Below are 26,588 nucleotides of genomic sequence, written 5' to 3' on the forward strand. Positions count from 1 at the left end.
TTTAATGGTAACCGCTGAAACTTCTTCCATCCCTCAGGGCCATCCACAGGATTAGGCAGTCCTCTAGGCCGGAGTCGCCACCACAGCAGCCAATCAGATCTCACAGGCCCACCCATAAACTCATCAGGTCTGAGTTTCACCGCCTGTATGTCAGATTTTTCACTGTATGTGTTTCATCCTTATGGAGCTGGCAAACAGAAGTCTGCAGTTACTGGCCTCCCACCTGGACCAGGACCTCTGGGTAAGAGCCCCATGCATAGACAGTACTCAAAAATATTATGACAGTTTATATCTAATATCAACTTACTGTAAAGAACATTGTAAGACTCTGGAGATGACTTTGGTTTGTTTAGGAGCTGACGAGGAGGCCTCTTCAGTGACGGGCAGGAAAGACTCTCTCTCCATCAACTTGGAGTTTGTAAAAGTCAGTCTTTCCCGGATGAGACGGGCAGGATGTCCAGCATTTATTGATACTTTCATTGCCAGCAAGGGCGGGAAGATGGACACAACTCTGATCAACATCTCAGGTAAGGAATTCAAAATGAAGTGTCCTTGAGGATGTCTGATCTCTCACCTTACTAAAGCTGTTTCCATATGTCTCATACTTTAGCATTGTGCTTGAATGCTATAGTGTTACACTACCATTCAAAAGTTAGGGGTCGGTAAGATCATTTTTTTGAAGCAAGGATGCTTTAAATTCATCAAAAGTGACAATAAAACATTTATAATGTTAAAAAGATTAATATGTCGATAAAAAATGCTGTTCTTTAGACTTTGTCACTTTGTCATATCAACATTGATAATAATAAGAAATGTTCACAAAAGAAACATTAAATTGTCATAATATTTTACAATATTACTGTTTTTTTTTTTTAATACTTAAAAAAAAGGTGAGCATAAGAAAAAAACCAAAACTTTTGAACGGTAGTTTTTGTTTAATAATAAAATGCAAAACAGGGAATCTTTCAGTTGTCTCAATAATTAATTAATGGCACATTTTTTTCTAGCGGTGTGTGATATCGGTTCTGCATCCTTCAAGTACGACATGAGACGTCTGAGTGAGATTCTTGCATTTCCACGAGCTTGGTACCGCAGAAGCATTGCCAGGAGATTGTTTCTAGGAGACCAGACCATTAACTTACCAGGTTATCCATGCATTCTCTCATTTCAATAACTGTTCGGAAGTGTGGAATCGGTGAAAGTGATGCTTACAATGCAGAGATGCTTCACAAAAGTAGCATTTGATTGGCCAGCAATGCAGTTACAAAAGCAATAGCATTGTAAAGTATTATTGAGTAATAAATATCTCTTTAAATATTTTGCATGTATTTTATATACCTTATCATCATGGTTGAAAATGTTGTGCTACTGAAGTGTGGCTATCCCAATACAGTTTTTTTTTTCGGTATTGAGCACACTTCCATTTCTGAAGTCCAATATTGGTGTCATAAATAGTCAAAAGAAAACAATATCTCATCAGTCATATGAAGGCAGAGATATGAAGGCTATCTCATGCACTGCTGTGGAATTACATTTGCTTCAGTAATAATGAACGAAACTTTATAAAACTGAACGTAACTTTTTCAGAAACTATCAAAAATATGCCATTACAAAAAGAAGAAAAACTTCTGATAAAAATTAACTCAAATTTAACAGGTTCTTCAAATATGCTTCATTCTTTGTTAATGTTTTTCAAAGATTCATTTTCGCTAATCGTGGATTCTGAATGCATTGCCACAGATTTCGCTTATGCTTTGCAGTTTTTTGTTTGGTGTTTTGACACAAACCTCTCGTGGGGGGCGGGCTTAACAGTGATATACTCTGATTGGATAGTGAGCTTTTGATGGACAGGTGCTCTCTGACCGTGAAGTACAGACACCACTCAGTGGCGCTCATATTAAAGTGTTAAGGTTTAAAGTGATAGATCACCTAAATATAAAAATTATCATTTACTTATCCTCATGCCATTCCAATCCTATAAGACTTCGGTTTTTCTTTTAAACTCAAATTAAGATATTTTTTATGAACGCTGAGAGGTTTCTGGCTCTCTGTTGAAAGGTGAGGTAAGCAAAAAATTTAAATAACCAAAAAGGTCATAAAGGCCTAATTAAATGAATCCATATGAATCAAGTCATATAATCCAAGTCTTGTGACGAGATATGAATGACTTTTTATGATGACCAGATTTGCACTGAACAAAATTATAAACGCAACACTTTTATTTTTGCCCCCATTTTTCATGAGCTGAACTCAAAGTTCTAAGACTTTTTCTATGTACACACAAGTCCTGTTTCTCTCAAATATTGTTCACAAATCTGTCTAAATCTGTGTTCGTGAGCACTTCTCCTTTGCCAAGATAATCCATCCACCTCACAGGTGAGGCATATCAAGATGCTGATTAGACGGCATGATTATTGCACAAGTGTGCCTTAGGCTGGCCACAATAAAAGGCCACTCTAATCCAAACTTTTGAACAGTAATATATTCCTGCTCACCTGTTTCCAGATATCTTACATCTTCAGTCGAATGCTGGAAAGTGTTGAGAGTAACTGCTGTATTTGTGTTGTAGCCTCCGGTCCTGCCACACCAGACTCTGTGGAGAGCATCGCGCAGCACTTGTCTCCTGAATCCAGCCGTAAAGCGTACTGGAGGACATGGGACGGCCAGTCCACTCAATACCCCTCCTCCGTCATCACCGATGCCACACCAAGCCACGGCCACCTAAAATCACCTGCCATTGGACGATCCCGCAGCGTATCCGACTCCTCGGCACCGCGCAGAGGTATGCATATACATGCTTCTGGAGCTCTATTCATGATGTGCTACTCCGGTTTTCTTCCGAAATGAAATACTGTTTGTTTCTACAGACTCTGTTACCAAGACCTCCACCCCGTCATTCCGGAACGGAAAAGCAGCAGCACAGCAGGGTTCGCCATGGGAGACGCTGGTGGTGTTCGCCATAAACCTTAAACAGCTTAATGTCCAGATGAACATGAGCAACGTCATGGGCAACAATACGTACGAGAGTCCTATTGGAACTATTTGATTTGTACAGTTGTTGACGCTCTTCATGTATCTGATATATATCTGATGTCTGTTTATGCATGTGTGTGTTTTGACAGTTGGACAACGAGTGGGTTGAAGAGTCAGGGCCGTCTGTCAGTGGGCAGTAACAGAGATCGTGAGATCAGCATGTCTATTGGGCTGGGCCGCTCCAAACTTGATTCCAAAGGAGGAGTGGTTGGTGGCAACATTGACGTCAACACACTCAAGATGGTCTGTAAGTATGCTTTTATTCATTTATTTATTGTTGTGTGAGAGGTGTTCCATCTAAATGTGATTTTTGTTTTTAATTTCATAATGTTAAAGCGTTAAACCACTTACAGTGGCTAATTAAAGACTTTAATTATTCCATTCACCACCACAAAATATCCACCTAGTTTGAGGTAACTTTATAAAAAGTTAATATTGATAACGACTGAATCAACTGATTTTGAATATTTAGTAAATTATGTTCTTTTAAATGGTGTTCCCCCTTGGGCCATAAAATGGTTTAAAGTTAAATAATAATATGGTATAATATTAATATAATATTTTAGTTTAATTTAATTCATATGTATTCACATCATTTAAGTATTACTTTCTATAGGTGAATTTCTGGGCATTTATGGTAATAGCATACGTTGTTTATGTTAACATGTATATGGGTAATGTGTGTAAAAAAAAAAAAAAAAAAAAACCTACATTTTCTAAATGTTTATTGTGAATAAGTCGTCTACTCTATACATATTTCTTTTTTGACCCCATAAATGTCTAAACAACATATGCAGGACTTCTCTAATCATTTAGTCTGCTTAAACTCTTCCTCTTACTTAAAGGGTTAGTTCACCCAAATATTAAAATTATGTCATTTATGACCCACCCTCATGTTGTTCCAAACCCGTGAGACCTCCGTTCATCTTCGGAACACAGTTTAAGATATTTTAGATTTAGTCCGAGAGCTCTTAGTCCCTCCATTGAAAGTGTGTGTACGGTCTACTGTCCATGTCCAGAAAGGTAAGAAAAACATCATCAAAGTAGTCCATGTGACATCAGAGGGTCAGTTATAATACTTTGAAGCATCGAAAATACTTTTTGGTCCAGCGTTGTGAACGCACTCACAACAGACCGGAAGAGAAGACAATGCTGAATAAAGTCATCGTTTTTGTTATTTTTTGGACCAAAATGTATTTTCCCTGCTTCAACAAATTCACACAGCCCTGGTGTCTTGTCTTCCTCTTTAGTGACTCATAACTGGTTGTTCTTCTAGCCCATATTTCAGAACATCCTAATCAGCAGCCCAGTCATAAGATCCAGATCACCATGGGCTCCACAGAGGCCCGGCTGGACTACATGGGCTCCAGCATATTGATGGGCATCTTCAGTAACGCTGACCTGCAACTCCAGGACGAGTGGAAGGTGAACCTCTGCACGGCCGAGGCTAGTTTATCTGAGAAAAGGTAAGAACTGCCAATCATATTAGTGAAAATTATGTAAAAGAAGACCACAACCGTAACAAACATACATTGATGTGTATCTCCTCCAGTGAGATTTTTATACATGGAGACCTGCAGTGGGACATATTCCAGGTGATCATCTCCCGCTCCACCACCCCAGACCTGATAAAGATTGGCATGAAGCTGCAGGAGTTCTTCACACAGCAGTTTGACACCAGCAAGCGAGCCCTGTCCACCTGGGGCCCGGTCCCCTACGTGCCTCCCAAAACCCCAGTCATCAACATGGACAAAGGAGCAGCAGAACTCTGTTAGTGTGCTTGTGACTATTTTAAATTTAACATACAATTTTGTTATTAATTAAATGGAGTGTAAAGACCAACTTAAGTGTCTCTTTCTCTCAGATATGGATGCAGCTCATCACAGGCACTGGCCCAGTGTGTTGAAGATGGTGGCGGGGTGTCACATTTCCCTCTTCCAGATGCCTCTTCCAGAGGATGCTGTGCAGCTGGGTGGCTCCATGAGTCTCCATGGCAATCACATGACTCTGGCTTGTTTCCATGGGCCCAACTTCCGTTCCAAGTCCTGGGTGCTTTTCCATCTGGAAGAGCCCAACATCGCCTTCTGGACTGAAGCACAGAAGATCTGGGAGGATGGTACAGACATAGTGCCATCTTTTCATCCATTCATCCATCATTCACCAATCATTTTAAGGACCTTTCATTAATTGAGACTTACAGGTTGTGTTATTTGTCTAGGCTCCAGTGATGACTCCACATACATCGTTCAAACCCTTGACTTTCACCTTGGGCATAATACCATGGTAACCAAGCCTTGCGGTGCTCTGGAGAGCCCAATGGCAACCATCACCAAGGTTACCCGCCGTCGCCACGAAAACCCACCGCATGGGGTGGCTACGGTCAAAGAATGGTTCAACTATGTCACTGCCATGAGGAACGAAGGTAGATGTTGCACACTCAATGGCTCTGATCCAAAACCTAGTGAGCCCCTACAGAGTCCCTATTGCCCAATAGGGAGCCACTTTCTAAGCTATACAAATTAATCTCTGAAGTTAAAGAGCAACTCTCAAAATAAACAGTGCTTCTCATGTAGGGGTGTTGCAATATGCTAGTATTGACTATGAAATTACATGAGGAGATACCATATTAACATATCTTATTATCGTAAAAAAAACGTCCAACATAATATATAGTGAAATAGCAAAAAAAACAATGCAGTGTGTTGCTACTACTGCTACACAAAATCATGTCATGGAAGATGACAGACGAAAGCAAGACACTCGACCCATAACCAGAAAAAACTGTTGCTTGCCAGTTTTTGGATTCCTTAAAAAAGACGAGCTGTAGATACCGTGGTCTGCACAAGTATTTTTCCACCCTAAATTTCTTGAGATATCGCAATATTATCATGATTTATTTTGGTCATGATAAATCTGACTTTCTTCAGAAAAATGTAAATGGCATTTTAGGATGACGTTTCTTTTTTATTTTTTCATTGTGTTTGCTTTAATATGCATTAGTATAATGCATATCAAAGCAGTGTTCATACGTGCAGCGCTGCTTTGTTTTCAGTGGAAACCAAGGAAACTGCAGTGTATGTCACCTCTATTCATAAGCAGCAGCTGCTGTCAGAGTGTGATTTAGCATTTTCATTCAGCCCATCTGCTGTTTCGGTTTTGTGCAGGTATGTTTTATGTAGTATAGTTTTACAAAACTAAAGTCAGACCGTTCTGTTTTTGCTAGAAATTTTTTAATCAAACCATCTTATTTAGATGAAATGCTGCTCATGCTGCCAGTCTATTGTGATTGAATGGAGTGGCTGCCTCTAATTTTAAATGAAAAAAGAGCATACAAAGTTTAACAAAGAAATGTGCAGCATCTTGTCCAAACAAAAATAAAAGGATACCTTTTAATTTACAATTTGTCCAAAATCTAATTTGATATAAAAATCATTGAGAAAATCAAACCGTGAATCGTATCGCATCGTGAGTTGAGTGAACCATCACATCCCTTATTATAGGATTGCATTCTCCATAAAAGACATGTACTATGATGCTCGATGTTGAGCATCTTTTTGTCTTTTGTCCATCTTGTGGAAAAGACATGGGTCAGGGTTAGATGTGCACACACCTATGATGCCTTTAAAATCGGTTCATAAAGAAAGCTCACTAGGTTTTGGAACAGAGCCAGTGTAAAGCCATTTTGTTGCCAATAGTTATGATAACTATTTTCCGCTCTTGAAACTGATTCTTTTTTTTATTATCTTTCCCTGTGTCAGAGCTGAACTTGTTGCGTAACGTGGATGCAAACAACTCTGAGAGCGGCGCAGCAGCGAAGAGCTCCAGCCTCCTGAGCGGCTTCAGGGGCGCCTCCAGCTACAACCACGAAACCGAGACCATCTTCGCCCTGCCCAAAATGCAGCTCCAGTTCAAATCCATTCACGTACAAGACCCAGAGGAACCTTCTCTCAGTGGTACAGACTTCTATTCCAGTTTAATATTCCAGGCAGCTAAGTTTTATCCAGAGAGTGCTAGATAAGCTTGTGTAGTCTGAAAGTGAGTGCGGGACCCTCGCTGACTCTGAGCTGTGTTGCAGATGCCAGCAGTAAGCCCAAAGTGGAGTGCAGCGTGGTGACCGAGTTCACCGATCACATCTGCGTCACCATGGATGCAGAGCTCATCATGTTCCTGCATGACCTGGTGTCGGCGTACTTGAAAGAAAAGGAGAAAGGTGAGATCATGAAATCAGGAGTCCCCCTATCTCCTGTCTTCATAAATGTCCCCTTTCACTGTATTGACGCGTGTCGCTCGCTCGTATTCCCAGCTCTCTTCGCGCCACGCATCTTTGCGTCTCGAGCCGGTCAGAAGAGCCCCACGGCGCAGCAGGATGAGACCTCGTCAGAAAAGAAGGAAAAGGAAGAGGGAGTGAACTATGCTACAGTGGACTGGAGAGAGTTCCTCTGTAACACCTGGCACCTGGAGCCCACACTACGGTAACACTGCAGTCACATGACCTCTGTCCCTTTAGAGCTTAACAATCAAACACGCCTAGGTGTTAAAGACATAATCATTAATGATATAATTTTTCATTTTTGGCTGAACTAACCATTTAATAGACATTGTTCTGAGTAGTTGTTAGGACTTGGTTGTTGCTGAGTTACTGTTAAAGAGTTGTGGTGCAGTGGTGTTTCTGACTGGATGCTAAGCAGTTGCTAGCGTGTTGAGTGGTTGCTAGGTTCGTCTGTCTGGTTTCTTTGGGGTTTCTCTCAGGATGCTCAGGTTTTTCTTGTGGTATTTGAGGTTTTCTGAATGGATGGCTGATAAAAGTAGTTGCTAGATGGTTGCTAAAGCTAAATGCTAGGAAGTTGCTAAGGTGTTGTGGGTGGTTGCTAGGTGGTTATACGTGGTGTAACTGTCTTTAGCACAGTTCAAACTTTTCATGCATTTAATGTCAGCAGTGAATTAATTTGACTTGTGATATGTTTCAGGTTGATCTCGTGGACGGGCCGCAAGATTGATCCTGTGGGGGTGGACTACATTTTGCAGAAGCTGGGATTCCACCATGCAAGGACTACAATTCCCAAGTGGCTGCAGAGGGGCGTGATGGACCCTCTGGACAAAGTTCTGTCCGTTCTCATTAAGAAACTTGGCGTGGCATTGCAGGACGAGAAAGAGAAGAAAGGTCAAAGAGACAAAGACGAACATTAACTCAAAACACTTCATTGTATTAATAGATTTCCGCTATCTGGAGCCATCTGTGTGAATTTCCCTTTTTTTTTTTTTACCTCGTGTGAAACCACTGGATTTATTGCAAACTACTGTACAGCACACACAAACACATCACAGTCATTGATGTACTGTGTGAGCATTCATGTTTGTCTTGGTTCATATGGCCATAGCTCGTGGATTACTGGAAGTGTTTTCAACATTTTAATTTTCAGATCGCTTAGACGTCGAATAGCTGCTCCTGAATGCCATTTGGACTTTTAACATGAATTAAATGCACTTACACGTCACTGACACTAACAAAAGACCAGTGATCTTAAGCTACAGTATACAGGTGTGCTCTTGAAATCAGTTTACATGAGTTCAGAGGAGCGAGAAGCATCCTGTGTTCTTTCTCTGAGGTGATTATACCACTGACTATTGCCAATCAGACTTTTTAAAATAGTTTTTATTTAACATTTTAAGAACAAACGGTCCAGGTAACCCCTGACCGGGTGGTAAAGTGTTCTTTCAGCCAGCAGAAGTATGAACATCCCCAAGCCTAATTATTCCTTTGAGAGTGACCAAATTTTCCGATGTCTGATTAACAACACATTTTGAGGGATGATCTAGTGGAAATGCCTCAGATATTCCTGTGAATACATCAGAACCTCAGATTGCGCTGTGTAATGTGAATTGGCCTATAAAACAAGGCTCTAACTTAAAAAAAATGTAAATATCTTTAACGCATAAGCTGTTAACCATGTTATGCCCGTGGTGATAGTGTTTTTCCTTTTATTGTTGTTTTTTTTCTTTTAGCTATTTTTCATAAGTGCAATAGACAATTGTATATACAGAGGTAAATATGTTCAATGTGCTGATTTCTTAACTGAATAAAATCATTACTACTGAAGTGAATATTTGCAGGTGAATTTTTGTTCCTCCTAATGGTTTCACATACACATGTTGTTATATCGTTAATATAACTATACTATTTTTTTTTTAATGAAGCTTAAATATAAACATCAAAAACTACAAAAAATGAAATGAAAACTAAAGATATTGTAAAAGTGAATTCTAAATATTAAAATAATACTACATACATTATACTAAAATAACCGTTTTCTAAACCTTCCATTAGTCACCAGTGTATTACATTTGCAGTTGTGATTTTAAACGCGATTTGTTATTTTAAGATTTAGACAGTTAAATGCCATACATTACCAAAATGATACCTGGATGGACGCCACATGCAAAATAATAGTAAGCAGGATACAGCAAGTAATATACTATTTGATTTTCAAACAGAGCTAATTTATGTACTCTTACATTACAAATCCAAGCATGAATACTTTCTGGTGCACGTTCATGTTCAGTAGTTTCAATTCAACCAGATTCCTCAGAACAGAAATGGAGAAACATTATTGATAGTATTAGAGGTCATTTACACGCTGATCTTCATCAGCTATTAGGAACTCCATTCAAAGTACTAATGTTTCACAACTCGATACACTTCTTACATTATATCTGCAGTATGGAAGGTTTGGTTTAAAAGTGCAAGGTGTCAAGGAGGAATTTTATTTGGGTAATTACATGAGTTATGCGTTGGCTCAGCTTTTAATATGAATTGGATGGTTTGAGATGGTGAAATGCGATCATTTTATCAAAACAAATGTCACAAACTACATCGAAATGACCTCTCATAATCAAAGACTATCTGTAAATAATGTCTTTCGAGTAGTTAACTTTTGACTGTTATTAACACAACATAGAGGATGTGAAACAGACATTTCCCGTAAAACTCGACCTGACAGCTCAAATGATACATTATAGACAGTTACTTCATTTTAATGTGTCCTTGTTGCAGTGTATTTATACATAGAAGTACTGAGTACTATTAATTAACTACATGCACTAACTATATGGTTAGGGAAAAATGCATGTAATTATGATTATAATTGTTATTATAATAGTAAGGACATATAACGTATAAGAAGGAAAGGATTTTTTTTTAGCTTTAAACTAGGATGAAATGAGATTAGATTGAACAGGACTTTGGAAAGACGACTGAGATAGCTAAAGAAATCTACTCTTTCACATTTAATGCACGAGTGTGGTTAAGCAAGTCCAGCACAAAGAGCAATAACAAACGAAACATCACAGAACTGCTTTAAAAAGCTTTATTTCTTGCAAGTATCACAAGAAGCCCGTCATGATTCACCTTTAAAACTCTGAATAGGTAGATTTAACATCCTAACATTCTGGCTACTCAAACGCAAATGAGCTACAAAAATGAACAAAAATAATTGTGTCTGCTCTATAGTTAAATGAACTGACTCTAATTCAAGGGCTACCCATAGTGTCTTATTTAAAGATACCACTTGTTAAAAACAAAAACAACAAGACTCCTGGCACCTGTTACTAACGATAAATCCAGTATTATTATAATTTTGGTCTTTCATATACATTTCCATATACATATCTACTGTTCAAAAAAAAAAAAAATCTATGCCAAGATTCATAAAGGTGTAAAAAGGTTTCAAGTTTGGCGTCTGTAATGCTGTTTATGTGAGGTGTTCGGTCTGTCGGCTCTGTGGTCTATTTGTCAGTGCATGCACGCACACACACTCGCGCACACACACACACACACACACACACACACACACACAAGCATGCACACAAGTGGAATCTGAAGAGGCAGAGTGGAGGGGACCTGATTCAGAAGCTCAGAGGAGCTCTACAGTGTTAACACGCTTCCCTGATCAGACACGTACAGTGCTTTCAGCTTGGCAGAACAGTCACGCGACGTCAATATCACTGAATCATTTGGGGCAGGAGCTGAGGAGGGCGGGATTAGTTAGAGGAAAGGCAGGTTCCATAGTTCAATGTCCCACTACACATCTGCGGTCTTTCTGGACCTCTTCTTGAGAGGTTCTTTGCTGCTGGTCGCGGCCGTCGCTCTGCGCCTGTACTTGCGTGGTTTGGTGGATGAGGGTTCTTCAGCGTTGTGCTCCACCGGGGTCTCCACCTGAGGGTGGATATCAGAGTCTTCATGTTCCTGGCAGCAGAGCTGGCCCGTGAGCAGGTGCGACTGCAGCGCCCCCTCCTGGTGAGCCTTGCAAAAAGAGTTAGGGCACAGCTGGCAGAACGCATCGGAGTTCTTTCCGCACACGTCACAGTGATGCCAGGGACAGTCCCAGCGACCTGGAAGACAACACAGAACACAAATGTCAAAGTTATCAAAGGTTTAACAAAAAAAAACACTACTGTTAAATTGTTATGCATCTATATATGCTATTCATATATAACATAATGTGTCATTATAGAGTTATGATTACCAAATGGTCTCTTGGTGCGGTCCAGACAGGAGAGGTGATAGGCTTTGGTGCAGCCCTTCTTATCACACAGAACCAGCTCTCCTCCGTCACCGCAGCGGAAACACTCATCCTCAGACTTCTTGCCTTCATTCCGGGACTTTCTCCGCTTGGGCTTTTTCTTCAGATGCTTGGCTTTGGGCTCAGAAGTATGACCATTCTGAAGTTGGTGGGTGAAGAGAAAGTTAAGGTATTTTGATTTACTTCTGTATATAAATTATAACTTTTCACTTCCCGACTAGAAGTAACAGGATAATGTAGTTATGTAGCAGATGTTTGTAGCACATGTATTACAGGGACAAACTTCGTGTTAAGTGTTCTGATGAAGGGCACAGTGGTAATGGCTCATTCTGAATAGCAGGCATGAGCTTTAACCACTACACCACACCAGCAAGACATCAGTGATGTCAAGGTATTACAGTCACTCACCTTGGGTCTGTCACCTAGAAAACCACTGCAGTTGGGCGCTCCACAGCGGCACACAGTCTTCTCATTCCCAAGACAGTCCAGGTTATAGTTAAAAGTCAGCTCAGTGCCTGAAAACATTGTCATGTGGAAAAGCTGATTTGGCAACTTTGATTTGAAACAAACAAATAACAAAATCAGCTTGGGACAATAGAGAAGTTTAGTATAGTTCATTTATAATATTTATAATTATAATAATAATAATAATAATAATAATAATCTAAGCATTTTTGCCATTTTGAATTTGCTATGAATTTGCTTAGAATTTTTTTAGATTTTATTTTTTTGTTTAGGAAAAACACTAAGCTGATTTTTCTAAGCAGTGTTTTAATACAACTATAATACACTAACAACAAAAAAAAACAACGAACATAATTATTCCCTTATTTCTGTAACTTTTCAGAGCGTGAGCTCACCAGAGGGGATGTCACAGACAGCAAACAGGCCCACGCGTGTGTCTCCATTAACCGTCCATTTCTGAGTCTCACAGTTGGGCTGGCAGCTGTGGTTCATGAAGCGAGAGTAGTTCCCTTTAGGTCCCGCATCTATAATCCGATCCTGTGCACACAAATGCAATATTGTACATGTTGAAAGTAGAAACCATTAAGCGGTCACAGGCTGTTATCTATGGGATGATCTGTAGTGGTGTGACCTGTAATGCCACCTAAGACTGTTCAGTGCCATTCCCAAAACCATGTTTCTCTGGCTCTGCTGTACAGTACAGAGTCATCATCAGACGTGAACCCAGCACAGGAGGAACAGTCTGGGCTTGCACACACATGACTCCTTTATTTACCTTGTCAATAGTGAGCATATAGAAATGTGTGATGTTATTCTCCTGAGCGTATTTGATTCTGGCTCTGCACTCCTCCTCGTCTATCAGTTCACCCACATATTCATTCACAAACTCTCCCTGAGTGACACACGAAAAGAGCACATCAGCAATCACATACAGAAATCTCTTTTGTTAACCGTTTAAAAGCCAGTGCACATACTTTCTTAATGTCTCTCAATGACACCAGGCCCCAGCCTTTGCCTGCCGTGCGGATGATCTTGGTCTCGGGGTAGAGGCGTTTGGTGAAGTCCTGGTTTTGGCAGCGCGCTCCAGCCGGACACACTTGAGGATGGCACTCGTACAAGAGCATGCGGTTCAGACACTCAGACTCGAAGCTGCAGGGGCGATCATCTGACGGCTTACAGTTACACTTGGGGATCTCAGAGATGTCTGCGGTGTACACCTGCACTCGCCCACAAGGCTTATTCACCTAATGAAAAAAAAACAATTCAATTTGTTAAAAACTCTACAAACACACTTGCCACATTCATGTAAAAGAACATTTTCAAGGTTCGGAAAATGCACTTTCAAATTCCCAGATATTTACAGGTTTTCCAAGATGTGAGGATCTTGTAGAAATACCTTGATGTATTTGTATGGAGGAGGTTTCTTATTGTTCTCTTGAGCCTCTTTGGCCTCCCTCTCCATCTCAATCTCCTTAAAGCGAGCTTCAGCCTCCAGCAGGGCTGCACAGACAAATACAGAGGAAGCCATTTCACAAATGCACTGACAACACTAATATAAATTAAGAAAACAAAACAAGGAATTATTATTATTTTTACCATTCTTAAAGACCTTCCCAATGCCATTATGCTGGTATTTGCTCCCCCTGTCTCCCTCCATGTAAGGAAAGACTCTGCCCTGGTGTGTCCAGAAATAGTCTTTAGAGCCGAAGAAGAACACGGGGAACTCTCCGATCTCATGCCGCAGGTGCTGGATGTTGGTCGGGATGTTCTTAGGGTGACGTATTTCCGCAGGCCACCATCTAGAATTTAAAATGAGGTTATAGGTTATGGCAAGAAAATGACCTTTGTGATCATGTAGTTTACAGTCATTTTAATTACATTTTCTTTGTGTGTTGATCTCATCTGAAAACGGATGTACTGGTGTAACCATTCTCCATCTTTATTTATTAATTAGCTCAAAAACATGCGTGCTCTTTGTGAGGGTTTATCTAGGCAAATTCTGCAATCACTAGACATTCACGAGTGACAAACTTTAAATCAGACCATGCTGTGCTATATGATAATATGACTGTCAGTGTTGATTTGTTAAGTTTCACTGAAGTATGTGTTCCTTTAATTCAATCATGTGTATACCCATATGTTGGAACGGTTCTAAGAATGTTAAGGAATGGTTCCAGTCATATTTCCACTTGAGCTTGGTTTGGCACGACATGATTACAAAGATTCTCGGCCCAGAATCCTCGCAGAATGCATGCATCACAACACAGGACTGGTCACTTGTTTGTTGTCTGGCTACTAGTTTCTCTTTGTAACTGCCCGAATGCATATGTGTGTGTGCAAAACACTTGCATTACCAAGGCAACAACTTACGCATGTCTATTGTGATCTCTGTTATCAGTCCAAGAGTGAAGAATGAAACCATATCTGTATCTGGGCTGGATCGGCATAGAATAAAACAAGAATGGCTTGGCCGATGGTGGAAGAATGGCTTATATCAAATAAACACTAGCACAAAGCTCACTACCATGATGACAGGGTGTTTTAGGTGGTAGCCAGGGGCATTGCTTTGGGGCTACTGTGTGTTTACTTGCTGGTTTAGGTAAAAAAAAAAAATTATATAGACATAGCTATGTGATTATTTTGCCCGTTTTATTATCTGCCAGGTAAAAATCTTATGTCTGATCAAAATCGTATGTCAGTAGTGAGCGGCAACCTCCCGCTCTCTCTCGTGAAGCCCATACGGAAGTGACTAAAAACTGTAATTCATCAACTGGCCGCTTGAGGCTGGCTGCAAAAGGGAGTCAGTCCAATAGACTCCCCATGTTAAAATGCCCAACTTTACAGCAAAAAAAACAAAAAAAAGAAAGTTTACAGCCTGGTGCAAAAATTAGTTTTCTCTAGATAGCTAATTTTGCCCTTCATGACAACTGTGAGGGGGGTGAATTTTTTAGAACTCTTCTGTTTAAATTATATTAAGCCTTAAAGTTCTCCATAATTAAGGGCGTGGCCATTTGATTGACAGGTGGATTGCAACCAGCTCCCTCCTTTTTGCCCGTTTTTGATTACCCCGAGGGCCTGCTCTGCAATACTTTTGATACTCTCTTCAGAAACCTATAGGTGACGTCACAGACACTACGTCCATGTTTTTATACAGCCTATGGTCTGTAGTTGCATTCTCTAGCCCTAGAAACCACTAACCCCCAATATTTAAACATTACAAATAAAAATCCACTGTAAGCAGATGTTTTTACATTAAATAAAACTACAGGTGTGTGATGCTGATGGAGACTGACCTGTAGTTCCCCAGTTTGACCCAGATGATGTCTCTGTATTTGGGTTTCTTCCCTGAGCGGCAGTCGTTACAGAACCAGCTGCCATCAGGCATAGCGATGTTCAGACAGTCAGGGTGAAATGCAGCTGGACATGACTCACAGCACAGCAGACGGCCACCTTCAACACACATATATACAGTGCCGCCATTAGCAAAGAAAATCAAATATGCTCAGATTCTTTTATAAGGTTCTAGGTTTGTTTCAATCCACTGCTATTTTTTGTTTATGTTATAAGGAATAAAACCAAGTCCCACCCTTTGAGCAGATAAAGCACCAGCTGACATTGACGTGAGAGTGATGACTGTAGCCTTTCTTAGGCCTGAAGTGGTTTGTGCACACAATGGCAGAAGAAGTGATCATCTCACTCCCTGCAGCAACACACAGGTCTCCAACATGATAGGCCACGGGACAGCGTAAACAACGCATCATCTTTCCTGCAAGGGGACAACAGGGAATGTGCTTTAATAAGTCTTAAAACCAAATTAACTACAAAACTTTTGTCAGACATACATTTAGCTCTATTATATTTTCACAATCATTAGTGAAGTCTTCAGAGTCACACAATCCTTCAGAAATCACTTTAATATGCTGATTTGGTACTCAACTTTTAAAACAGTTGTGTTGCTTAATATTTATGTGCAAGCAATGATACACTACTATTCAAAAATGTTCTTCTTTTAAACTGTCTATTCAAAGTACACTTTTTTGGTGTTTCCACTAAAACACTGAGAATAAGAAGAATCATTAATACATGGTAGTTAAAAGACACTTTATATAAAGTGGATCCAATTAAAAAAAGACTAGGTTTATAAGACAGACTGAAATTAACTGAACATGCACATCAGTCTGAGTACCTTTGGTGGCCTTGCCAGCGCCGCGGCCGCTGTAGTGGCAGCTGAGGCAGGTGTGCAGAGGGCAGCGAAAGCCTCGGTTCTCAAACACGGTCAGAGCACTCAAACGCACACAGGCCTCATGGTAGAAGCGCCCACAGTGAAGCACACAGCAACGCCGTACCTCTCCTTCAGACTTCTTACAGGTGAAACACACATGCACACCTGGGGAAAAAAAAAGTTGTAAAGAATTATAGCTCACCAACCCTCTAAATTACGAGTAAATCACTCACATATGCAACTAAATGATGTCTAATATTAGCCAGGCTTATAAATTCTCAGACTTTAAGTACAAGTCAAATTGTTATAGTACAAGTTTAGCACAGAAATATCTTCACTCACTGAACACTGACTGAGCACCTTTAAGAGATCTATGATATTTTTCAGTTCTTCTGAATGGATGCTCAGCGCACCTGTATTTGATGTACCGTAACCTCTAGTGTGAAGGCACACAACTCGCCATCACTATCTCACACACACACACACGGAGAGAAAGAGAGAATTGACGCGCTACATGTAAATTATATTCTTTGTTGTATTTTCCAGTCTAAATAACAGCGTTCCTTTGGTATTCTTCAGCTTTTTCCGGTAGTAGTCAGAACTAACGCAGAAATGGCAATCTCATTGGCTGGCTCTCACCTATTATAGACCCTGATTTGATTTCAGCAAATCAGTTCCAGCGAATGCACACAACCGGATTAATATTCATGAGTCCAGCAGCTCATTAATCCTTAGTGCGTTTATATTGTTATCATTAGTAGAATTCGTATCATTATTAATTTTAGTATTTTTTTATTTATACACAAACACTGAATGACCAAAAACAAAAGCACCACCACCACTAATATGCATTCATAGATGGTTATCAAGTTTTGATACTAATTACTAAAATTCTCTCATTAAATAATAGTTGATAATCATATTATAATGCTTGCCTGCCTGATGTTAAGAGTGCACTTTCAGATATTTTAAAAACTGTGCCAGTTTACACACACACACACATACATATACACATATACATACACACATATATATAAATAAACATATCTAAAGTAAAAATTTACTAGCCAGTGGCAAATCAATTGCCAAGGTGTCCGTAGAGGGTTGATCACAATAGTGAGAAAGCAGTTTTTTCTTCATATTACCATGTGTGCCTCACCTGAGCTGCAGGCGGTGCAGAGCACCTTTTCTGCTGACCGATCCAGTCCAATACAGTGCAGGTGATATGAGCCACAGCACTGTCCTTCACATGTCACCAGATCCTCCCCGGTCTGCTCACACACCTGTGGGACAGTAACACTTATGAATGTGCAGTATATATCGCTATATATCAGCCAATATTCTTTAAGTATATTATAGTACAGTACCAATCAAAAGTTGGGGCACTTCTCATTCATGTGTCTTTTTATTTCTCTAAAAAACGTTTGCAAAACGTTTACCTTATGTGCACTGAATATACGCAATGGCCGGATCAACATTCTGTCCAACGTTATATAACCAATCCAGGGGTTTTTCTGCATTGATCTTGTTTTTGGCGGCTGTCAAAGCCTTATTTGATTGGTGAGTGATGTGCCTGACAGGGCAAGTACGAGAGAGAGCCCCGGCTGCGCGCACACACTCACAGTCTTCAAACAACACGAGCGCTTCTTGCTCTCTCTCTCCTTTGTGCATATTAATCAAAATCATTAAACATGATAGAAAAAGGGCGGAACGCCAAAGTTTCACGTGGAGCATTCGGAGATTTTTTTTCTTTTCTCCATGACAGGCTGTCTTCACACACGGATGAAACTTACTACAGTAGTATGAAGTGTGACAATATACCACTGTAAATAAATACCATTTAAATGCTCGTCTCGCACACTTTAAAGTCCTTTCAATGTAACGTGTACATTGCCATGGAACTGGAATCATGGCGGAATTTAACGTGGAGTCCACCTTGCAGGACACTTAAGGTCGAATAAGACAACGCTTGAATGCTGCTGCCTGAACAACAGCAAACCCTTACTTAATTGAAAGTGTTGGCTGGTGTCACTATTTTGTGAACGCGCTGGCAGATTTCCACCAAATTCAGGAGATCCCTTCTGCTCGAGAAGCCCTCTCAAATGCCGCCCTCCGCGCATCGGTAGTCCCACTGGATCGCTAGATGGGACAGCAAATTTAACCACCCGTAAATCCAGAACCACGGGGCTCAAGAGGGTTCCTCGAGCTGAAGGGATCCTCTGAATTTGATGTGGATTCGCCACACCGTTACAGAGATATGGCAGTTCAAAGTTTCAATGGTTTTCCATAGACTTAAGCTTTATGCCTTTCATCCAGGTCGCCAGCAGCAAACAGTGGACAACTAAGTTATTCAACCATTTCAAGCATTTTATTTGCGTTATATGTTCTGTAAAAAAATAAGTAAAAAAAATAAACGGACATATTGGGGCATATTTGCCGGTACGGATATATCAGCAAAACAATATATTGGTTGGGCTCTAAACACCACCATGAGAAAATCACATGAAATCCAAACACCAGTGGACTGAGGAAAGATAGCGGTCCATCACTGCATTCACAACTGCAGGTAAGTGCAGCTGTAGCCTCGAGTGAGCTGAGAAGACAGCGCATCTGACAGGCATATGATCTTGAGACATATGATTATTTTAATTTTCCTCGAGGGATAGTGCTTTAAAGGTGCTGTAGGGAACTTTTGTAAAAAAATATTTTTTACATATTAAACCTGTCATTATGTCCTAACAGTAGAATAGGAGATGAGAAAAAAAATCAAGCTCCTCTGGCTCCTCCCAGTGGTCCTATTGCCATTTGCAGAAAGTCATGCGCTCCCGGAAAAAAAATAACCAATCAGAGCTGCGGTCCGTAACTTTGTTTGTGTTCAAAATGTAGAAAAATGTATATAATAAGTGTTTATATTCAGACTATTTTAGATTGCTTCGGGGATACCGCGGCGGAATAACCCAGTACCTTTGTGATTCTTCATAGACATAAACAGAGAGAAGTAGTTCCGGCTATGAGGTTCTTCCGCAAGACGCAAGCAGTTCTGTTTATTAACCGCTAGAGCGTCAAAAGTTCCCTACCGCAGCTTTAAGAACAGAAAACACAAAGCACTGTGAGAAACTTTACTTAGCACACAATCATCTTTGTGTCTCTCTGGAACATCTTTGTTGATGCACATTCTTGTTATCTTGTTATTAGACAGAGGAGCCAACTTTCATGTAGATATTTTTTTTTTTTTCCCCTCACACATTTTCAAGAAAAAATAAAAAAACATTGAGATATAACGTTATGTATAAAACTTGTTTGGAAATGAACAAATAAACAAATATTTGAATCTTCTTTTTATTATGAGCACAAATATTAGAACACCATATTTAAAAAAAAAAAAAAAAAAAAGCCCATCCCTACTACTGGTACTCCAAAAAGGCTAGTAATGTTAGCTTTTTAAAATGTAGTACTGGTATTTTTGACAAACTACACAGAGTTCACTCACCAGACACACACTTTCTTTCTTGGCACTTGAAGTTCGTTCGGTCTTCTTTGAGTTATGCGATTCGTCTGTACTGTCACTGGGAGAATCAGGTCTCTGCTCACACAGCGAACTCTGAAATATGCATTCAGAATATATTTACTTTCAGGACATCTTGTAGGCAAAATTGACTTGAACCATTCATTTATCATTCCAAACAAAGTCAATTATTCAAACCAAGAAACACTGGATGAATGTCACATTTTACAAACTGGTTCACAAATGATCAGGTTCCAAGTATGATATTTCAAGTATTGAAAAACAAACAAATACACACCTCTGGCTCAGGAGAAGATAATGGGCGGTGTTTTTTTGATGCGACAGGAAAAGATTGTCTGCCTGTCTCCTGTTTCCACTTCCTGACACGTTTGGCTTTAGCAGGAGACTCGTCTCCTAAGAAACAAAGACAATTTTAAAAACAGAGAAACTGTAAATAATAAATAAATGACACAAAAAAGAACAGTATTTGGAATGGGCATTTTCTGTAATTTAAAATGGTTTGTGAATTTACTTGGGCCTTTTTTAGTTTGTTTCCTTTTGTCATCCCTGTCTGCCTTCCTCTTCCTCCCCCTTGGTTTACTGACAGCTGCCTCATTTGATGATGCCTTCTGACAGAAAAGAAGGAATGAAAAACAGCATTACTAATTTAACTTAATACGAATTGACTGATTAAATTATAAGGTTTTTTTTTTTTTTTTTAAACAATCCATGCTAAAATATCTCCACTCAGACTACTGCATGGCATTTTCACTTATACCTTTTGGGCTTTCTGCTTCACCACTTTTTCAAGCTTGGTTTTCTTTTTAGGCTGCAGCGCCACATCTTCCTTTGATTCTCGTAAACGTTTATACACTATTTTCTTTCCTGTATGAAACAGTCAGAATGCATGCTTATTGGAAACATTTTATAAAGGAGAACCTCAGGTTTTAACCATATACTTTTTCATAAACAACTAAAATGTTGCTAATAACGAAACCACCCACACACCTTTAGAAGATGCTTCCTCCTCCAAGACTTTTGGGCTTGGTGCTAATAACTTTATATCTGATAAAAGAAACACACAGGAAATCATCACAAGAACAAAAATACATGAAACAACCCTGAATATTTTTGAGGGTTTTTATTTTAAAAGAAAGGCATAAAGAGAAGTGAGGATTATTTAAATTCTATAACAACTCTCTATATATTGTTTAATTGTTATAGACACAAAAACAGCAAATATCACTGGTTAAGAAATTGCGTGCAATTTACAGTTCAAGTTAGATGTCTCACCTGAAAGTCCAGGATTAGCGGACACTGTGCTTAAAGTGTTAGAGATACTGACACCAGCTTTTACTTTCCTCTTCTTTACTGAATTTGGTGCTGCAGGAAACTTCTGTCTGAGCTGTCTTGGTTTCTTCTGAGCTTTTGGCTGAAGGTCTAGATCAATACAGAGCAGGTCCTTCTTATATGTAAAGATAAAATGAAAAGAAAGTTATTACCACAAAACAAAACAGAAAAAACTGATCATTATCCAGCAACACACCTTTTTCTGGTAAACCGGTTTCCCAGCCTTTGTCTTTATTTTACTCTGATGTTCAGATGTCTCTAATGCAGTGCAGGAAACCTACAACGCCAAGAAACACTACATCTCTAGCATCAAATTGAAATCCTAATTATACACAGATAAACAAGTCCAATTATATGAACTCCTACCTGAACAGTAGACACAGGGACATCTTTTGGAGAGGAAGCTTCTGTCTTCTTCCACTTCAATATTGTGCCATGCTGATCTCTCTTCACTGACATTTTAGGTGCTTTTTTAGGGAAGGTGTTTCTCCCTGATGAAGTGCTACTGTCTGTAGGGTGGGAGAAGAGGCCTGGGACGATGGTAGCTGTTGTGGAGTTGGGGCTGGAATGAGTGGAGTCAGGAGGAGTGAGGCTGACGAGCTCCTGAGACTCCCTCTGATCTGGGTCTTGCTGTGGTCCCTGATTGCGCTGTGCTTGAAGCTCCTGTAGCATGTGAGGGTTGAACTGGGCTTTCCCATTTTCATAAACAAAGCTGAATTTGGCCAGTCGCTCCTCTATCAATAGACCCAAGGCTTCTGCTGCCTGTGACACACCTGTCTCCCAATGATCACGGAACTTACGGGGAATTGCCCGCTGTAGAGAGCACATCAAAGTCATCTAAGACAAAGGAATTTCATGATAATACAACAAATGTAGAGTAACACATTCCCATAAGTAGAACAGTACACAATAATAATTACTGTACCTTCCTTCCACTGATATCAATGGGTAGTTTGTTGCTGCGGCAAAGTGACTGGAACTGGTATTTTCCTGAGAAGGTGACCATGCTCTTCTCAAAAACATATCCTCTTTCTGGAGCATTTCCGAAGTACTGTACATGGTACAATAATCCTGTGCGGCTATTCACTGTCAAAAAAGTCATACATTTTTTTTTTTTTTTAAGAAGTCCACTTCTTACAGGTGCAACATTTCTCATGCTGCCTTGTTAACAGCTAGAAGCCAGCCCTTCTCTCTGCTTGTTAGCTCAAGGTCACACTTGTGCAAACAATTTTCACAGGATCGTTGCTCTCCCCTATTTGTACTTTTAAACCATCCTTTTAGACCAAATGCAAGTGTTGTTTCTGACAAGGTCGCAACTCTTCTCTCAACTTTTAGCTATCTGCATCACAGACACAGCTTTCTAATGACTCATGGAGTACCCCAGGGCTTTGTTCTCGGCCATTCTGCTCTTCTTTTCAGTATTAAAATTCTCTCTCTATTAGGCCATTATGGTCACAGTTACCATTTAATGATGTCTCTTTGAACAGAGTTCTTTCCAAATTCCGCCATACCATTCAAAATCTGGGTGATGCTGTCAGCCCATCTTTTCGGTCCATATTAACTACCTGGTCAAGGCGGCACACAATTGCTAGATTTTTTAGCTCAAAAGACACAATCTCTGGTACATGCTTTCAAAACTTCACAGCTTGGTTACTGCAATTTTCTCATCATTGGCCACCAAAACCACTCCAATCAATCCCCACCAATCTTGTTTAAAAGTTCCACTGGCCACCCGTTTCATCTGTTATTTATTACAAAGCACTTCTTGTAATCTTTAAATCCCTTAAATCACCTTGCTCCTCAAGTCTCTGAGCTATTTCAGCTATTTACTTGACGTCCCCTAGATTCTGACTTCCCACCATGGGTGGCAAATCATGCAGTGCCATGGCATCTAAACTCTCAAGTGTATATGTCGGCTTTTATGTGTATGCGAGGGTCCACGTACACATAACTTCTGGAGGAAAATACATCATATGCTGGACAAAGATGAAGCTTTCTAGAGCGCATGTATCAACCACCTGTATTCGCACACGCTAACAGAGAGTATTTTGAAAGGCTACATATTCGACTATACACGTACGCTATTGTAAAACAACTAAGTATACTTTAGGCGTCACTCTCATGTAGCCTTTTAAACTTCTAAAACTCAATTAAAAGCTTTATTTTTTCACAGTGTTATTTTCAACATCAAACTATTTTTTTTGTTACAGTTCTAATAATGTCCTTAATCAAGTTATTTGATATCCCATGCTTTTCTATGTCTAAATATCACTATTCAAAGGTTCAGCCAGGGTTAAACATGCATCATACTGGCATGACACAAACTGTCAGATATTGAGTAAGATAGCAATGATGCAAATCTGTTGTGGTTGACGATATGGTGATGAAAGTGGATTAAAAACCAAGTCAACTAATCTAGCACACCTTACCTTTTGACCTAAAGTGCATGTTAAACTCTGGGTCTGTAGTGATCATGCATGGCCACCAAGGGTACCCAGACACTTTGGTCCAGATAACATCTCCCACTGAGAACTGCAAATGGGGCTGTCTCTCTATACCACTCACTTCCACATCATCCACACCCTGTGCAATATCACTCGCTTCGCAATCAGTCACGGGCTCCTGCAAGACAGAAATGAAGAACTGTAATAAAAATTCAAAAAAACTCCCCTACACAAGTTATAAACATATTTTCCTTATTACAAACAACTAATTTTGTATTAAACGTAGTTGAAGGAGGGTAAATGAATACCTGAATGGGGATGGGAGGTACGCTAACAGGTATCTCGCCATCAGTCGGCTCTTCAGAGGCAGTGGGAAGAACACATGGTTCAATGGTGAGCTCATTAGACTTTATGGTGGTGTGCAGTAGAGGGGATTTATCAGAACTCGAAGCAGGGGTTAAAATTAACTCTCTGCGATTTGGTGGACTTCTCTTCCCCATAAGACCCCTCTTCTTCTTTCGTCTGTCTCTCCTGGCAGTTGTAGAGGCCAGAAAACCTTCTGAAAGTCCCAAAGGTGCATCAGTCTCCTCTGTTCCCTCCCCTGCATAATCTGCTCCGTATCGGTTTGTCTTCCCACCTAGATTTACCACACATTTGGTTATTTTAAAAGTGAGTTCAGGAGAAACACTGGACTTCCTCGGAGGGCTGGCATGCTGGGGAGAAGGCTCCATTCCTTTGAGAAGAGGCTCTGCAGCTGTGGCGGCACAGAGCTTTGGAATTGTGTCTTGATCGCCATTTAACAAGCGGGAAGTCAGGTCCTTCAGTCGCTCATGGGTGTGGTTATGACCATGACTGCCAATCATCTGCAAAACGCTTTCTTGAGGTGTAGCTGCCAGCTGAGTAGCAGCTTTATCCATGAGCATGTTAGGGTCAGCGCTCCCATCACCCCGACCCTTACATCCACCAGGTGAGTCAGAGGGCTGTTTCATGGTGGTAGGACTCCTGGGCTCTGGCATTGCAGGCAATGATGTCCCTTTACTATCTGTCATTACGAACCAGGTACCTGCAAAAGACAAAAAACAATAGAGGATTACAAAAAGAAACATTTACACTCTGTCCTCATCTATATTACAGAAAGATATATTAACTAAAAAAAAATATGTACACGTGAATACAGAAATAAATTATATATGCATGCAGCTGTGTGATTGTTATTAATTAAAACATATAGTGTTAATACTAAGGGGCCCCTGTGTTATAAAAACCTCTACTTAAAAAAAAAAATATATATATATATATATATATAATAATAATAATAATAATAAATATATATATATAAATATATATATATATATATATATGCAAACACGACTACATTATGGGACAAACCTCAGAAACCCAGGCCAACTTCTGTTCGTGAATTATACAAATAATAATATAAAAACCAGTAAAGGTTTAAAACTATCGTCGCATAACAAAAAAATATTCAACGTGAAAAGACTCCGAGAACAAACATGACCGACGTTTACCGTGAATATATAATAACTGTTCTAATCACTGCACCTGTGGCGACTGCTGCTAGCTGCAGGCTCTTAACAGCCACAAATAAACAGTTGTTACAGTTCGTGTCGGACTCTGTGGTTAGGTTAAAAAACTGTGGATCATGCCGAGGATGGAGTTTGAGAACTGGAATGGTTTGGTCCCATGTTAAAATGGCTTCCGTGGAGGATTCGCGGTGTCCGAGTGGGTGGCCAGCCGCTTTCATTCAGTTCAATGCAGAAACCCCGACGCCACCTCCTCAAATCAACCCTGCAACAAAACCCAGTAACACAAACCAAACCATTCGACGCCAAATAGGCACTGCCAGCTTTCTATTAACGAAATAATAAATAAACGCACCGCTTCTGACTTAACATGCACCACGACAATAACTGAATCATATCTTAGAATCGCGTTCAAACAAATCCTAACCAACGCTTGAAGTAAGAGAGTGACTGCTCAGATGCAAATGTCCGCTCGGTCCTAAACAAGAGGCAGTTATCGAGCTATTGTTATTCAGGATGAGCGGTCGGGATGCCTCGTTAACATCAATGAAGGAAGATTATGCACGAGTCAGTAATGGACTCTTAATAGCCCACAGCACACTAAAAAAAAAAACTTATTTTAATACAAACTTTTCCACCCAAAAAAAGGAAAGAAACTAAAACACCAGACGTATGTAGGGGAATGTACATACACAGATGAGGAAAAGATATCAAGCCTGGGGTTCGTGAAAGTAACAGTGTAAAGCTAATATGATGTTAGCAAAGAAATGACTCGCCAAATCACATAAAACACCAAACATTTCTACGCGATTAAATATGTAACCTCTTAGGAGGTATCTGGGACTGGGATACATACTATAATCACATGGCACATTTAATTAACTCTGGAATCATTTAAAACATCGCGAAATACAGCTTAGCCAGCTAGCAAGTGAGGTGCAGCTGCCTCAGTGAGTGACATAAGTTACTACAAAACGACTCGTTTATCCGTGAAAGAAAGCCTCTCATGTCCCACCCAAGCGTGTAAAAGACAGCAATCCCTCTAATTACGACGTGCCATGATTTATTCCTGTGGGGAAATAAACCTGTTTACAGCATCTCCATTTCTCCCGACCCGTACTGAGAAGCTTGCGGGAAACTCTCTCATCCCAATCAGCGCCAAAAATACTCACATCCGATTGGCTGACACGCGACGGTACAATTCAACCGGCCTTTTCAAATACCACTGTCTTCGCGGCTGACTCCCCGTTGATCATCTTCACTTATCCTCGGCGCACTCCAAACTTCCTTGCAGGCTCGTCGTTTAAGATGAAGCCATGAGATTCTTGAGATCATCCGGTTTTGTATTTATTTCGAAAAACAGCAAAGCGACACAGATCACTGCTCGGTGAATTGAGCGGAGGGCAATTCTCACCATGTGACGTCAGATGCCAGAGGGAGGGAATT

At 40.1% G+C, this 26,588-nt stretch overlaps 2 protein-coding genes across 16 annotated transcripts in view; one reads left to right on the top strand and one right to left on the bottom strand.

Moving 5' to 3' along the window:
• LOC128026353 (transmembrane protein KIAA1109 homolog) overlaps window positions 1–9,135 on the top strand; it is a 60,383-nt gene extending 51,248 nt beyond the window's left edge. For all 8 annotated transcript variants that reach the window (XM_052613396.1, XM_052613399.1, XM_052613402.1 and 5 more), the window contains 14 exons: window positions 38–241; window positions 354–527; window positions 1,008–1,145; window positions 2,570–2,782; window positions 2,868–3,018; window positions 3,123–3,280; window positions 4,310–4,499; window positions 4,586–4,803; window positions 4,898–5,149; window positions 5,252–5,455; window positions 6,792–6,986; window positions 7,109–7,243; window positions 7,337–7,505; window positions 8,001–9,135. In XM_052613396.1, coding sequence (XP_052469356.1) covers window positions 38–241; window positions 354–527; window positions 1,008–1,145; window positions 2,570–2,782; window positions 2,868–3,018; window positions 3,123–3,280; window positions 4,310–4,499; window positions 4,586–4,803; window positions 4,898–5,149; window positions 5,252–5,455; window positions 6,792–6,986; window positions 7,109–7,243; window positions 7,337–7,505; window positions 8,001–8,220 — 2,621 coding nt within the window. In that variant the 3' untranslated portion in view covers window positions 8,221–9,135. The remainder of the gene's footprint in view (window positions 1–37; window positions 242–353; window positions 528–1,007; window positions 1,146–2,569; window positions 2,783–2,867; window positions 3,019–3,122; window positions 3,281–4,309; window positions 4,500–4,585; window positions 4,804–4,897; window positions 5,150–5,251; window positions 5,456–6,791; window positions 6,987–7,108; window positions 7,244–7,336; window positions 7,506–8,000) is intronic.
• Window positions 9,136–10,383: 1,248 nt separating this feature from the next.
• Window positions 10,384–26,571, bottom strand: LOC128026354 (histone-lysine N-methyltransferase NSD2). 8 transcript variants are annotated; one of them, XM_052613409.1, is made up of 24 exons: window positions 26,315–26,571; window positions 23,907–24,661; window positions 23,584–23,776; window positions 22,080–22,240; window positions 21,521–21,991; window positions 21,351–21,431; window positions 21,098–21,269; window positions 20,813–20,869; window positions 20,583–20,689; window positions 20,337–20,433; window positions 20,103–20,218; window positions 19,790–19,900; window positions 17,459–17,582; window positions 16,264–16,464; window positions 15,664–15,843; window positions 15,371–15,527; window positions 13,674–13,876; window positions 13,474–13,577; window positions 13,052–13,321; window positions 12,853–12,969; window positions 12,473–12,614; window positions 12,021–12,127; window positions 11,556–11,751; window positions 10,384–11,421 (listed from the first exon to the last, which is right to left on the bottom strand). In XM_052613409.1, the coding sequence occupies exons 2-24, from the start codon at window positions 24,645–24,647 to the stop codon at window positions 11,111–11,113; spliced, it is 4,419 nt and encodes a 1,472-aa protein (XP_052469369.1). In that variant the 5' UTR covers window positions 24,648–24,661; window positions 26,315–26,571; the 3' UTR covers window positions 10,384–11,110. The 8 variants fall into 8 exon arrangements, with proteins under 8 accessions (XP_052469369.1, XP_052469371.1, XP_052469370.1 ...); XM_052613411.1 differs by lacking the exon at window positions 26,315–26,571 and adding an exon at window positions 26,200–26,313 and having other exon boundaries at window positions 21,521–21,967; XM_052613410.1 differs by lacking the exon at window positions 26,315–26,571 and adding an exon at window positions 26,200–26,313 and having other exon boundaries at window positions 21,098–21,266.
• Window positions 26,572–26,588: the final 17 nt, after the last annotated feature.

This window comes from Carassius gibelio, chromosome A13, assembly GCF_023724105.1.
Source record: "Carassius gibelio isolate Cgi1373 ecotype wild population from Czech Republic chromosome A13, carGib1.2-hapl.c, whole genome shotgun sequence".
In the NCBI taxonomy this organism is placed as follows: Eukaryota; Metazoa; Chordata; class Actinopteri; order Cypriniformes; family Cyprinidae; genus Carassius; species Carassius gibelio.

Bases quoted from the DNA above. Each gene is read 5' to 3' on its own strand.
- LOC128026354 (XM_052613405.1), bottom strand. From the start codon at position 25,363: ATGAAAGCGGCTGGCCACCCACTCGGACACCGCGAATCCTCCACGGAA. The intron at 12,615-12,852 runs GTAAATAAAGGA...TTGTGTGCACAG, and splicing joins ATATGCTCACTATTGACAAG to GATCGGATTATAGATGCGGG. The intron at 11,422-11,555 runs GTAATCATAACT...GTTGTCTTCCAG, and splicing joins CCGCACCAAGAGACCATTTG to GTCGCTGGGACTGTCCCTGG.